The sequence below is a fragment of the Chenopodium quinoa genome, unplaced genomic scaffold, assembly GCF_001683475.1.
Source record: "Chenopodium quinoa cultivar QQ74 unplaced genomic scaffold, ASM168347v1, whole genome shotgun sequence".
Lineage (NCBI taxonomy): Eukaryota > Viridiplantae > Streptophyta > Magnoliopsida > Caryophyllales > Amaranthaceae > Chenopodium > Chenopodium quinoa.
In genome coordinates, this window is record NW_018742798.1 from 1186905 (window position 1) to 1203002 (window position 16098).

General features: G+C 37.7%; 1 protein-coding gene across 1 annotated transcript; it reads right to left on the reverse strand.

Annotated features, from left to right (window-relative positions):
- Positions 1-2165: 2165 nt before the first annotated feature.
- LOC110724997 lies at positions 2166-3008 on the reverse strand. The gene has a single exon (XM_021904478.1). It carries the CDS (start codon positions 3006-3008, stop codon positions 2166-2168), a length of 843 nt encoding a protein of 280 aa, XP_021760170.1.
- Between the last annotated feature and the right edge of the window lie 13090 nt (positions 3009-16098).

The window sequence follows — 16098 nt, forward strand, 5'->3', positions numbered from 1 at the left end:
AATAACACGCCAAACCTGGTAATTTTTAGCCTTGATGAAGATCTCCATCGTGTTCTTCCAGTAGGCATAGAACTTACCATTGAACATAGGTGGACGTTGGGTTGAGTACCCTTCTTCAAGTTTCTCCTTGTAATTCATCTCTCCAGGAACTTACTCAGCAAAGTTATCTGCTTGCAAGTGAGAACCTTGCTCTGATAACAATTGTTAGTGAGACGAACACTACAAGAGGGGGGAGTGAATTGTAGTTGAGTTCCTAGTGACTACTTTTTCAAATATAAAACAGAATAAAATAGGAACTTGCAACGCACACAGGATTTTACGAGGAAACCTTCTAGTGCCCAACTAGAAATAAAACCTCGACCCTACCTTAGGGATTTCGAACACAAACAATTTCACTATAATAGGGCAAACACCAAGTTACAACCTATTATAATCGAACCTCTACTCACAAGTTCCTGAACGAACTTGCTACAGAATAAGATTCTATTCTACCCAGTCTAAGTCCCACACTCAGACTTTCTCTCGTACTCCCTAAGCACAAATCTTCTCAACAGAAGCTCTCTCTGTATGCAATGATAACAAAAACACTCTCACCCAAATAACCCAAACCAATTTCAAGTAAAGACACCTAGTATATGATCGGCAAGCTATGCATGAAACCCGAAACTAATATGACAAGATCATAAGCTTTGCAAACTTACACAATTAAAGCTCTGTAAATTCTTCACGCATAAAACTCACAAAAGACCTGAACTCCTTTTTTTCTCTACTATTTATACAAGTATTACTTGTATAGCAAGTAGGTTTTCGTAAAGATAAATAAGTTAAGCTTAACTTATCTTTTTACACGGTTTTTTTTATGTAAATCATTAGAAGAAAATCTTTTCTGAAAAATAAGATAGAAAGATTGAGTTAAAAAGTATAATATCTTTTTAACAAACTGATTTTAAGAAATAAACTTTTAAATAAAATCTTTTTCGAATTCTATCTTTTATCTTTTCCGATTTTAATTTATTTGCCAAGCTAACTTGTCACGCTTCTAATAGACTTCATGCATATCCTACTTAACATATTTAACAATGAATCTAGAAGATAAAATCTTTAACTAAATCATTGCTGTGCCGCACTCCTGTCCTGGTAGGTTTACTTGGGCTCCACGCTTACTAAGTTCCTCCAAAGATCTTAGCCAGCCATCTTCAAGTTCCTGTAAAGGAACGTTCCTGTTAGGGAACTCAGTTCCTGTGAGGGAACACTTCTTCTGTTTCGAATAACCTTCTTGAATAAAGAATTTCTTCAAGTCTTCTTAGTTTCAGTTACTTCTTTCATCTCCAAGATCAATTTCACCTAAACTAAACAAACACTTGAAAAACCTTTATTAAATGAGTTTGCTGTAGTTTAAGTTCCTCATCATCAAAACCTTTAAACTTCAACACAGGATCGCCGGGGTGTCCAAGTCTATGATGCCAAGTAGAAGGAGAAATAGCAGCTAGAGAAAGTTGACTATTGTCATATGTAGCGAAAGATGTTGAGAATGGATATAAGTCCCCCACACTATTGCACCTCGCTAGAATTGTTCCCGAAAGAAGGTCCTTTACAGAAAAACCGAGAGGGTCAAACTCAACAAACACAGAATTATCACAAGCAAATTTTCTAACGGAAATTAAAATTTTAATTATGTTAGGCACATAAAGGACATGCTTGAGATGAAAAGGTGGGTTAGGTGAGGGGGTAGTGGAATTGCCATAGCCCAAAATTGGAATACGTTTGCCATCACCAACAACAATATATTGAGGAAAGCTCAAATTAAACAATTTAGAAAAATTACCCGAATCACGAGTCATGTGGGAAGTAGCCCCCGTGTCCATGTACCATCCATTGTCCGGCGGTTAAAGGCTCATGGAACTATAAGCTTGACCCAAGTCCGTTGGAGACATGAGAGGACCATAGTCGTGCTGACTTGGGCTCGCATAATAGGCCTGCTGAGGAGGGCGACCCAAAATAGATGGAGCTGGGCCTCTGTGTTGCTGCTGTTGGGCCGTGGGAAATGGGCAGGGAGGGGAAGCCCATTGCCCAGGCTGCTGCTGCCATGAAGGATTGGCGCCCCACTGAGGGGCCTGCTGCCAATGTGGGCCGTTAGGTTGGGCCTGCCACTGCTGAGGCCCACCTCACTGAGCTTGCTGTTGGTGATTGTTGTTGTTATTTCGCCCACGACCTCTGCCCTTCCCACCCTTGCTGCTGCCACGGCTGCGGCCGCGACCACCCTTGCTGGTGGCGTGCTGCTGGTCTGACGGCGGCGTGGTGTTGCCGGAGGTGGTGGAGGTGGTCCCACCCGAATTTTGAGCAATAAGGGCGTGTTGCCCGTGTTCCTCTTGCTTATTTTTCCTTGTCTCCTCTAGAATAAACATGGAACGAGCCTTGTTGAAAGTAGGGGTAGGCTCGGTTTGGGAGATCAAAGCAGCGACGGTATCATATTTCCCTTCGGGAAGACCCGCAATCAATTGGAGAACCATCTTTCGATTGGAGACCGGGTTGTCGACGTTGCTCAATTGATCGGCAAGAAGTTTGAGATGCATACAATAATCTGACATGTTTGCAAATTGCTCAAGTTTGGTGGTACTAAACTGCTCCTCTAAATATACCGCCCTAGTTTGCTTATTGTCATGAAAAATTTCCTTGAGACGGTTCCACAATTCAAGCGCCGTAGCACCCGGTTTCATGATAGTGTTAACAAGGTCTTTGGAAATTGAGGCATAAATCCAATTTTTCACGATAGCATCTAACCTCTTCCACGTAGCATAATCAGTGTCCGACGGACGAGAAACCTTGTCATCAATGTGATCCAGGAGATTGAAGGCACACGCTTGGATGTGGAATAGCTCTGCCCAAGTGGTGTATTGCGCCTCTTGTTGATCAAGGGTGACAAACATGAGGTTTTTGATGTTGGTTGCGGCATAGGCCGGGTGGAAGGTGTTTGAGGGAGGTGGTGGAGGAGTATCATCGCCGGCCATGGAGGTTGAGGGAGAAGGATGGCCGAAAGTGGTGGTGGACGGCTAGAAGGCCTCAGATCGTGTTTAGGGTTTGAGAAAAGAGAGAGAAGAGAAAACCCTAATTAGAATCTGATACCATGTAGAATAGTGTAATTACACACGATCCCTATATAGTGTAATTGAAGTGTTTCTCATTAATCAATATATATAGGTATTTACAATCTAATTATGAGAGGCTAATTACACACGATCCCTTTACAGAATATTAACAAGATAATATATAAATCTATTATCTATCAAACTAGTTGTTCTGATCAATTGCTACGATCATAAGTTTTTCTTCTTTCAATTTGTTTTTATTTAATTTGATTCAACCGTTGCTATATTTATTTACAATAACTATATTGTATCAAACTGATTCATACGCAGTAGTATTACTTTTGATCCATAATCTTTCTGGGTTTCACGATTCTAAATTACCTTTACTGTATCAAACTGATACATACGAAGTAGTATTACTATATTTTACTGTCCAAGAATTGCTTTATGCCATTTGTTTTCATTTAAGTCCGAATAGTTTGTCATATTGGTATAATAGTTAACACTCCTTTGTCAAATTTTCCCTTTTTCACAAGGATGAAATTATGCATCTCAAAACACATTTTATATGTTACTTATCTATAATTGTATAAGTGTAAAATTATAAAAAATTGATATTGTGAAAGTATTTTATGAAATGAATCTAACAAGATCTCACGTGACTATATTTTGCTTAAGGTAATATCATATTATATGGTTAGATAAGAGTGACGAGTAATGCAAAAGCTCCATTGTTGTAATACTATTTGGAATGGAGGAAGTATATAAGTTGTCGTTTGTAAGAAATGACTGTAGAAGTGTAGAACAATAGTTTCATTTAAAAAACAAAACTAAAATAAAGTATAGAACAATAGTTTTGTGTGACAATTGACAAATGACTATGAAATTCAGATTCGTGCAACTTATCCTTATTTTATTGTTGCAGAACTTGCAATGGTTATGTAGTAAGTCATGTATATTATCCATTTGTGTGCAATGATTAGAATAATCATTTTTTTCCTTTATTTCTTAAGTTTGAGTAAGTTACGTTTGTAGAGTATAAGAAAAAAAATTTCATTGTGACTAATTAGGTAAAAATTCTTCAACTCCCTTGTTCTATTTCCCCCCGTCTTTTGTTGATCAGGATATCTTAATCTTGTTATGTGCTTGAAATTCTGTCACATTTTCGTATCCAATTGTACTTTTGCTTCACAGAATGATTGATGTGTGCAAGATTATCATATGTAAGAGATTTTTGTGTGCTGCCTTGCTTTGCGTATCTTGATTTTTCTTTCCAATGGAAATTCAACATAAACAAAAATACATAATGTTAGGTACTCATTTTTCTTACCCAAGAATAAGAATGTACAAGGAGACATTGACTATTCTGTTTTGAGTTTGTCATTTTGTTTGTTGGCTGAATTGGTTGTTGATCATTGCTATCCAAATGATAATATTGCAACCAAAATATTGATTTTTTTTGTTTGACTGTTTATATGTATGAGCAATTGCTTCGCCAACCCCTTTTAAGGCATACCTACTAAGAATTCGATTCTTTAATTATATTGTGATTATATGTGTTGCGTACCGTATTCAATTTGATGTCTGCTACATTACTTACATAATCGATTCCTTGATTTGTGCTTGTTTGTGTTCAGGCTTATTCAATCTGAGCTCTGTTACATAATAGATTCTTTGATTTGAACTTTTGCGCGTCCAAAAATAGTCAATTATATGAGGTCTATTGTGAACAATCTTATGCTTGTGAACATTCAAAGTATTCGATATAAGTTGTATGTAATTATAATGTGTAATTTCGTAGGCAAATATAATATGATGAGGCGTACAAGAGAATTAATTTGTTTCCACTGAAGTGATGGATTTGGCTCTTCTCCAGTGGTTGCTGAGTATTAGGGTTGTTGAATTGTGTAAAACTCCTCAACGCGGAGAGTATTCCATTGATCAATATATATAAGGTTACCAAGTATCAGTCCAAACTCTGTTAGGAAACCTTACATGATAAAATATTAAGTACATAACGATATATTTTAAACCTATGATGAGACTGTTCAGTGTATATTCTTTATCAAGGTTCAAGTGTGATCTGTGAACTGGTGTATTTTATTGTATTTGAGATGCTGTTTTCGTGGTTGCTCTTTGCTGGTATCGCTCTATGTGCTGTGTAATTTCATTGAGAAAGTTATCATACTTGTAATGTCTTCTGCTTTGGAGGTGTTTGTACCTTTCTATCTGACTTTTAGCAATAATTATTACTGAAACCAAAAAAAAAAAGAAGAAAAAGTAAATTGATATGTATACATAAACAAGAGTTGTTTAAACCAAATGAAACTCGACATGAATCGAGTCCTTTCTGAAACAGAAGATCAGAGTAATTTCTATATTCTCTGCTTTTTTATAGTTCTATTTAAGTATATGTATTTTTCATTTTCTCTTGGTTTTATAAAGATGAAGACAATTTCCTTGAATAGCAACGATATGGAAGGTCTGGTGGTGTGGGAAAAAGTGGTAAAATACACATTAGACTTCGTTCTTTTCACCTGCATAACCCTTGGTTGAACCAATATGAATCTATTGGCATTTATTCGAATTACTTTTTAAGATGTAGCACTAATAGCTTACAAACCAAAATTTGTAGTTGCGGGTGGATTCTTAACTTTTTATGACATCTAGAGATAGATGCCATGGGACTTACTTTATATAGATTGTTCTCTTACATTTACAGAACCTTCGACTTACTTAAATTCTTTATTATATTTTGTGTGTAAACTTATAAAACGAATTCAATCAAACATACTGATCCCCTGAAATCTATGTACATGTTTCAAATGTGCACTTGCAGAATCAATTAGTAAATAAGAAAACGAGGCAAAGATGGGATTTGTCATTGTGATTTCTGTGCCATTACTACTACTAGTCCTAATCATAGTTTTAGCTGCTTATCTGCTTGGAAGGGCTCGAGCTCGTAAAGCAGCAACGCAGTATTATGGACCTCCTGCTCCACCATTCAGAGGCCCACCGCCTTCAGAAGGAAAACCATCGCAAGTTTAGTTACTATCAAGGTACCTATGAAGCTGTAAGTCAGATTAATGGGTATTTACTAGGTTTAAGTTACTAAACACAGAAAGTGGAGGTGGTTGATGTATATAATTTCCTGTTGGTTGTGTGACTATATTATGATTTATATCTGAATCTGTTGTTTATCTGCGTATAGTGAATTATTTTCTGTTTGTTTTGATGCTTTTGAACTTCCAGATCTTAAATCTTCATGAATCATAATTGGTACAAGATTGTGTGGAAAATAAGCTTGAAGTAAAAAGTGATTAATTGAGAACTTTGATTGAAATGAAAGTTGCTCTTTGCATTTTTACAGACATTGAAATGGTATGGATAATTGGATATTGGTTAGATATTACCATTGAGTGTTGTAATTTTTATTATACTACTTATGTTTCTTTTTATTTGCTACAAATGAGCTTTCTTAAACTCATCAGCAATCTAATAAAGGCTAGGTGAATATCTTAAAAGTCCATTTGGTTTAATTGTTCGTTTGTCTGGTTTATAGGGTGAGACACTATAAGTGAAAATCTTAAAAGTCCATTTGGGTTAGTTGTCGTTTGTCTGGTCCACAAGATGAGACACTATAATCACAAAAATAAAAAGGAAAAAGAAATCGTCTTGTGCTCAAATGGTGTGTGACCAATCATTAGGCACGGGGCAAGCAAACTGCCTTTAACTTTATTTTAAACACCAAAAATGATTGTTGCATAGCCAATAGGCAAAATTCCTAGTTACCAAGGCTAAATCTCATTCCATAATTTTCAAATCTTAATCCAACAACCCCCCCACTATCTTAAATTCAAGGGAAAGAGAATAAAAATAGATAGACATACTCAAGAAACTCCTACGCATAAGAGGAACTTTGTGCATCACACTTTTTTTTTTTTTTTTTTTTTTTCATGAATAGAATCACCATTAACTTATACTAAAGCGAACCTAAAGTGACACTTGTCACAATCTAATTAAAAATTTTCCCGTCCATTTAACTTTCCATTTTTACGCAGATTATTTAAGGAAATCATTTTATAATAATTTAAAATATCTTTCTTCCAATTAAAAATCTTAAGTATAATAATTCTCCATATAAACCCAAATAATATATTTTTACATATAAGTAGTATTTTATTTGGTATTATTTTTGTAAAAATAAAATGAGGTAATTATTAAACAATACTGCTATATATTATTTTAGTCTTTGATAGTACTATAAACTTTTTTTTTCTTCCAATTTTTTTACTTTTGCAATAACGTTTAATTCAATTAAAAATAAAATAATTTTGTTAAGATATATATACACTTTATTTTCTACTCTTAAAAGTCTTATCAATACTATCGCAACATGTGCAGGTACTATCCTCTTAGAATTTTTTTACAAAAAATAAAAACTTCAAAGACCTCCGTTTTTTTTTTTTTTTTTTTTTTTTTTAAATCAAGTCTAAGTGTCACTAATCTTGACATTGATAGAGTTACATATAAAATTAATTTATATTTATTTTTGAATTAGTATTATGAGGTTATGTTTTTTATAAAATTCAATGCAATAACTCTTTAGAAAATTTAGTAATAATCGTCCATTGCACGGGATTTAAACTATTTTTTTTAAAAAGTTAGATCTATCAGTTTGGGTAGTATTTTTTTTTCTTTTTATTTTTTTGTGTCTTTGTAGGTGGTATTTTAAAATAAATTTTCTTATGGATAGGGATTCCAAAATTGGGCCGTGGATGATACAAAATTTCCTAAAATAATGTGAACGAAAATATGCAATACAATCCTTGAATCATTGAAGAGTTTTTTTTGAGATTCTGATGGTTAAAGAGCTGGCATGATCAAAGCTCTTACTACTAGGGATGGCAACGGGTCGGACTCGGAGCGGATTATGCTAAATCCGACTCCGACCCGACAGAAAGTCAGAGGTTAAATCCGACTCCGACTTCAATATCTAATCTCCGACTCCGATTCGACCCGACTCCGTGTTTTTTTTTTCATTATTCAATATACTTTGAGATGTTGGGCTATTTGGGCCTTTACAACCCACACCCAATGCCACCATGACCCATACAAAAATCCACTATCTATTGGAGTCGGAGTCGGATCCGTTAAAGTCGGACATTTGTCAGAGTCAGATTTTTTTTCTCGGATTTTTTGTAGGATCCGACTCCAACCCTCCTCCGACTCGGATTCGGATTATTTTTACGGAGTCGAACTCGGATTACTTTTTTCTCGGACTCGGAGCGAATACTTTACCTCGGATCGGGGCGGAGTAGGGTCGGATTTGGACTTGATTGCTATCCCTACTTACTACTAATAATACTCATCCCCATTTTTTTTTTTGATTTTAGGGTTATGAGAGAAGAGGGAGATGGGAGAGAAAAGGAAAGTTTAGAGAGAGAATGTTGGGAATCGGGGGAGGTGGAGGTGGGGTGACGAAATATGTATTTAGATGTTTTAATTATGTGAAGGTGAGGGTTGTCTCCTTAATGGTTATGTGAGACTTAATGGTATATAATTAAACTAGCCTTCTAGCCCGTGCAACGTACGGGTTATTCATATAAAATTGTATTGAGAGATAAGTGAGGAAATATCAATAAGTCATTATAGGGTATAATATGTAATCGGAAACATGATTAAAGAAATTAAAATTTTGGAATTTTAATCAAAAAAGAGGCTTAAAAAGAAGGTAGAAGGACTAAAATTAAAGAGAGAATATAGGAAAAGGTTTAATTAAAGGGGAGAGATGAAGATGAAGAGATGAAGTGTGTATGAAAGATGAAGTATAAGTTTAATGAAAGAATTAAAAAAAATGGTGTAATAAAAAATTAATAGTGTAAGATGACATGTGGCACTATGGTTAGAGAAGTGTAATAGAATGGATGAGGACGTGTGTCTTTCTTAGTTTATTGGTTATAATTTTTAAATACTAAGTATATATAATAGTGTTAAACTAATGATAAGTATTAATTATTAAATATTACCGTGCATGGCACGGGACTTAACCTAGTATCATCTAAGATAGAACCCAAATCAGACATATAGGTAGTGCCCTTAGACAGCCGATTGATCACCATTTGACAGTCAGACTCCAATACCATCTTCTAAAACAAATTAAACTAGATACTTGGTGAAGCAACACAAAATGGTTTACAATTTCAAGGGTGGACAAATCTTAAAGCCCTTTGAACTCAGTAGTGGACTAACCTTGAAACAGATCCTATATAACACATATCATACCTAGCTTTAAGAGTCATATGAACTCCGTGATTGGTGTTTAGTACATTACAAAGCCAAGTGCTTTCTATTATAGAAACTTTAGAAGAGAAACTGCCTAAGTTTTCATAGATGATGGTTGATATTCACATCCATGTAGGTGTTTCCTCAAGTGCTTCTCAGCAATATAACTTAGTTAATATGGTTTAACATATTCATGAAAGTTAAAGTCTTAAACATACAACTTAGTGCTCCCTCCGTCCCTAAATTAGAAGCCTCTTTCTATTTATTATGTGAGTAATAAAATGATAGAAAGAAGCTTTGTATTAAGGGACGGAGGTTTTGGTGATTAACCCCCACAAGATTATATATTCATCATAAAGAGCACCATTAATGTTCAACCTCACATTATTTTAGTCGGTAAATCCAACAAGTGTGTCCACTTTGTGTTGAATTCATTGAGGGCTTAATATCTTAACCCTCATATAGGGTATGTTCGGCAAAATATAGTTGTGTAGGTAGCTGCTATCTGTGAAGGTAGTTGTTAGCTGTGTAAGTATGTGTTAGCTGTGAAGATAGATAATTTAGGTATGAGTGTTCGGTAAAGGAGCGGTTGACTAGCTGTTACATATAAAAATCAATATTTTATTTTTTAAACTATAGATTTAATTTTCAACGGCTATCTCAAAAGCTATATCTAATTTCAAAAGCTAAAATTTCTAACTTTTCATAAAAGTTACCCCTACCGAGTGAGTCTGGGCGCATAGCGCCTATGGGCGAGCTATGTAAATAAGAGGGTAAGGAAGTAATTTCAGCTGATTCAATTTTTGCTTCTAGAAAAAGCCGACTCTCTAGTGGTACATTATAATGTCTCATTATGTACCATTATGCATGCATAATGTATAAAGTATAAGTTGTTTGAATAATACTTTTTGTGGACTATTACGAGTGTAGTGGTACTTTTTACCATCCTATAAGTTTCAACTTCTGGAAAAAAACAAACTCTCTAGTAATACATTATAATGTACCATTACGCATGTATAATGTACCACTAAAGTATAAGTTATCTGAATAGTACTTTTTAATTGCAAACTTGCCATCCTATATGTGTTGAAATCAATAGGCGCTATGCGCCAAGGCTTAAACCCACTAAAATCTACCATAGCCACTACTTTAATTTGCCAAACACTCATATTTTTTGTTAAGTAATAATTTGACTTGGTCAAACCACTCAAAGCTGCTGAAAAGCTAGCGCCGAACACGCCTTATTATAACGGTGGATCCCTCAAATGCTTATTGTTATAATGGATGCAAGAAAGAGCAAATATTGAATGTAAAATTAACAAGAAATACATTCTCAGAATTTTCGTAATTCACCAACAATGCGTTGGCTACGTCCACAAGCAGACGAGAGTAATAATTTTATTGATATTGGGAAAAATAGAGTACAAATTCGCCTAATGGAGTTTATCTAATATTACTTTCAATAGAAACGGATTCGTAAAATTCGAAAAAATCCTAACTGCTACTTATAAAACACACGAGACTTGCCCTTTTTTGGGCATTGCCCAGTCAGGCGCGCTAGACAAAAGTTTGAATGACCTTCTCAATTATGTAGCTTCCCTTGTTTGCTTGTTTTGGCAGGGGAACCCGCCCGGTAAGGCGACTAAGGGAAAATATCCAAATCTTATTAACCGTACCCTATCTTCCAGGGCAAACTTGCCTTATAGGGTGGCCAGGAAGAAAAATGTATTCCGACACCAAAACTCGGATTCAAGGCATATTCCTTACACTTATAATTTAGTACTTAACGCATGGTTCTTAGATCCATTAAAAGTTCAAATATTCAATTTCATCAAACATTACAACACATGCCACACAAGGATAAGTAAGTAATGTTTGTTAATACAAGTTGATCTTCATCATAAACAATTCAACAATCGTTTATTTAGTGGAAATTAAACCAAAATTGCAAATTAAAGCAGTGTTTGCCTATGATATTATGATTTTGCCTCCTAGATAAACACAAACTAATTATCAAAAAAATAAAGGGCTCCCCTTAAAGTTTATCCCCCTCAATATCTCAATAGTTATAATAATATATTAAAGGTCATCATATATGTCTATTACTAATAAAGTATAATAAGGAATTTCTAAAACAATGACGCCTTCCTAATGACACAAATGGTTAAGATTGCAGATCTCATCAATGAATTTGTTTCCATTTGAACGGAATACATAATAAGTGTTTTAGGTATTTTTACCCTGCCACTTGGTCCACTCCGAGCTTGACACATGTCATCCTGGGAAGGCCTCCAAATGGAGCAACCAGGGGAAGACCTGTGGCAGGAAAATACCCCTTCAGGAGTTGGCAGCCTTCAGGCCCAATTCCCATGGTAGCCGCAAAACACCTGATCTCAGAATTTGAGAAAATATAAAGAGGCCGATTCCTCAAATTATTGGGGCACCTTACAATCATTACAATCATTTATTATTCTTGAAAATAAATATAACACCTGATCTCAGAATTTGAGAAAATATCTACTTTCCACACATTTTCACTCCGAACGCTTGCTAACTTGACCGTTGGAGGCAAAAATCCGACCATCCGGAGCTTTCGTGTGTTTTGCAGGTGCAGATTGCCCCGGACCAGTCTTAGTGTTGTAACTCTCTTGCAGAATACAAAAACCCCCGAAACATTTGGCGCCGTCTATGGGGATAGTACCTCTAAGATGGTTCAAGAGTCTTTACCGCAACTTGAACCCAACCGACCTCTGGTTGACGGGGAGGTCCATTCGGACCAAGACACAGACAATGACTTTGAAGTCAAAACCCATGTGGCCCATGATGGGTCATACATCTCTAAACGCATCCATCATAGTGATAAACTAGAACGGGGCAACAATCAAGCAGGTCCAAGTAAACCTTCCGGACAGCCGACTGGGGTATCTTAGACGACTAGAGGAAAGGCTCCCGTCACTAGAGACGAATTCATGAAATTCATGACTAGTTTCAAGGGAGAGATCAAAGATCTAATCAACGAAAGGACGGCTGGCCCTAGCCAGGGATGGTCGGCCAAGAAGACTTCATCCTTAGGATGAGAGGAGAAAGCCATTCAGGGACATGTAGCCTATTACACACCTAAAGGAGAAGGCCACGTTTGCGATTGACCGATCCAAAGTCCTTCTACCTCAGATGGGCATGGAAGGTCATCCGACACGTTCAGCCGGATGACAACAAAAAAATCGTTCTCTGATTCTCAAAACATCATCGAGTAGATGAAGAACCAATAGTTGTCGGAGTAGGCCTCTACGTTGAGCTTCCTATATAGCTTCAATAATACCTTGGAAAGGTATTCCTAATTATTTCATGAGAACCCCTCAGGCGGTAAGACCATCCATACTGGCCATCATATGATTGGATCAGCCCCAATTGTGCCTAAGATGTCATATAAGCAATATGCCCCAACTTACATGCAGTTGGCCTTCTTCGGAGGTCGGGCGACATACAACGTCTAGCCCATGGACTGGCAGCTCTGTCTGCTCAAACTTGGTGAACAACCCTCCATGTTCACCAAGGAGATAACCAAGGCGGCATAGTCGTCCAAGGTTAAGAATGTTTTGGTTGGTGCCTACGATGGTACCACCAACCCTAAGGACCGCCTCATGCCTTACAACAATCTTATGTACTTAAAGGGGTTTGATGACGCCTGTTGGTGCAGGTGTTTTCCAGCTACATTGAAGGGAATTTCCCAACAATGGTTCAACAACCTGCCAACCGGATGTATTGATAGCTTCAAAGTCTTGCCTTCTTGTTTGCTTCCAACTTCCCAATGAACATCCCTACCAAGAACACAATTAAGTCTCGATCTGAGCACCATATGACAGGGAGAGAGAGAAGGACTTCACTCCTACGTTAGGCGGTTCAATCTGGTGAGAATCCAAATTAAAGGACTGTCTGACAAAGTTGTTTATACAGAATTCTTGAAGGGTTTGAAGGACGGGTCAACATTTAAATTCGACGTCGTCCGGAAGAGAGTCTTTACTCTCCAAGAGGCGTTGATGGAGGCATAAACCTAATTATAGAAACCGATCTCTGCTCGCCTAGTAACTAGTCGGACTCTAAAAATTCTGACAAACAAAAAGAGAGTCAGCCTCCTTAGACAGTTTCCAAGGCTAAAGAGAGTAGAACGAGAAAAGAGATCTGGGCGATTGATGATTATGATTAGTCGTCCCAGAAGAAAAAGAAAGAATATAAATCGTACGTCCTAAGGTACGAGTTTAATAAAGATTGCTACTCCATCCTAATGGAGATAAAAGACCTTCTAACCAATTGAAAAGCCGGCTGCAATGAAAGGTTTCGCTAAAAATCAAAACAAAAACAAGTACTGCCATTTCCATAAGGACATTTGCCATGACAACAACGAATTCCATAGCCTCAAGCGGCCGTTGGATCATCTGGATGATCAGGAGGTGTTGAAGTCCTATATCCTTAAGTCTAAGGTTACCCTGAAGATAAACCCAGGGCAGTCGTTTAAAAAGATTGCCCAGCCTACTAGTAGTTTGAAAACTGACAAAAATCTGATCTACACCATAGCAAGCGGCTTTGTCGGAGGGGGCCCTACCATCCGAGGCACCAAGGACCATTTGAGGAAGATGAACGTCAATTATGCCGATGATGGTCAGGCGTCTACCCATAAATTCCCTGAGGTCATCGTCACTAAAAAGGACCGCGACTCAGTTCGCCGGCCGCATGATGACTTAACTGTCATTGAATGCGTGTTTTCCCATTAGTTGGTTGGCCAGATTCTAATCGATACTGGTAGCTCCTCTAACATCATCAACTACAAGTTCGTATCCAAGCCAAAGTACAAATCTAACAGCCTGCACAAGGTCTCCCACCGCTTACTCGGTTTTTGGGGTGGGGTGGTACACCAAATCGAACAAATTGACCTGCTCATCCAGCTGGGAGAGAAAGGAAAAGGACACTATATGTTATTTGGGTTCTTGTTCGTTGAAGAGATGACCACCTATAATCTCATCTTGTGGCGTCCGACTCTTGACGAATCCAAGGTAGTCATCATCCCCTCCTTCATGCTGGTTAAGTATAAAAGGGATGGTGGCTTTGTTGGCTCTCTTAATGGGGACCAGAAGATGGCTAGAGAGTGTTATCTCTCAGACTTCAAGCCCACGGGGGCGGCAGCTTGCCAAGGGGAGGAGCTAGTAGACCTTAACGACGACAAGGAAGTTGAGGCCGCTCTAGCAACAGCCGATAAAAAGAGAAAGGCTAGCCAGCTGGTGGATGTGGAAAAGGAGAAACAATATCAATCACTGACCGTAGAACGGTCAGATGCACTCAGTCCCTAGCCAGCTGGTGATCACATTGATGTCGCTCTAGATGACCGTCGTTCGGAGCGTACTATTAAGGTGAGGACGATTGCTTTTGCAAATCTGGGTGCAAACTTGCACCACCTACTAAAGGAATTCAAAGACATATTTGCCTTTGAAGTGGAAGAGATGCCAAACATCAGCCCGGATCTTGCTGTTAACAAACTCGCTGTAAATCTATAAAAGAAACCTATCATGAAAAAGAAAATAAATCACGGCGAGGAGAGGAGTCACGCGGCAGCTGCCAAGGTCAAAAAGTTGTTAGACGTTGGATTCATTCGACCATGTAACTTCCCTAATTGGGTTGCGAATGTTGTGCTTGTAAAGAAGCCGGATGGTACTTGGCGCATGTGTGTTGACTACACTGACTTGAACAAGGCATGTCCCAAGGACAGTGACCCGCTACCAAAGATCAACAGTCTGGTCGACTCTACATCCGGGGCATGCCTTGATGAGCTTTATGGATGTTTACTCAGGCTTTCATCAGATTCCCGTGTAGAAGAAAGATCAAGAGAAAACGATAATCGTCACTAATCAGGGGTTATTTTGTTATATTGTGATGTCGTTAGGCTTGAAGAATGTGCCTGCTACTTTCTGACGAATGATTAATAATGTCTTCATTAATCAGATATTGATGAGAAGTGAGGATCATTCACCACACTCTGGCGACACAAGGTCATGCTTAATCCCAAGAAGTCTTTTGGTGTTGTGCTTGGGAAGTTTCTCCAATTCCTAATTGATCAAAAGGGGATAGAAGCCAACCGTGAAAAAATATAGGCGGTCATTGACATGAAGTCATCCCACATTATCAAAGAAGTTCAAAAGGTAACAGGTTACCTGGCGGCCCTGGGAGATTCCTCAGCCGTTTAGGTGACAAGTGCCTCTATGGAAGAAGACAAGGTTCAAATGGGGGATGATGCTGAGGCGGCCTTTCAAAAATTGAAAGAAAATCTACACTCTTTGCCAAGACTTGTTAGCCCTCTTCCCAAAGAGATGCTTTAAATGTACATAGCCGTTTCAGATCATGTCCCTAGTGCTGTTGCATCCAACTCCCGGTCTATGTCATTAGAAATGAGCCATGTATTTAGAAATGCTGAGCTGCTGTACCCCATGGTTGAAAATTTTGGCCTTACGTTGTACATGGATGTCAAGAATTTAAAACCTTACCTCTTGGCACATCCAATTGTGGTCTATATAGACCAACCTCTCAAGCGGCCAATGACAACCTTGGAGTCATCTGGCAAAATGCTTAAATGGGCGATTGAAATGCAAAGTATTTAAAGCACTTTTGAACCAAGGAAGGCAGTGAAGGGTCAAGTGTTTTCCGACTTCATTGTCGAGATGACAAGGCTGGTTGCACCGGA

What these genes read in the sequence shown, in the direction of transcription:
- LOC110724997 (XM_021904478.1), bottom strand. Translation starts at nt 3,008, where the DNA reads ATGGCCGGCGATGATACTCCTCCACCACCTCCCTCAAACACCTTCCAC.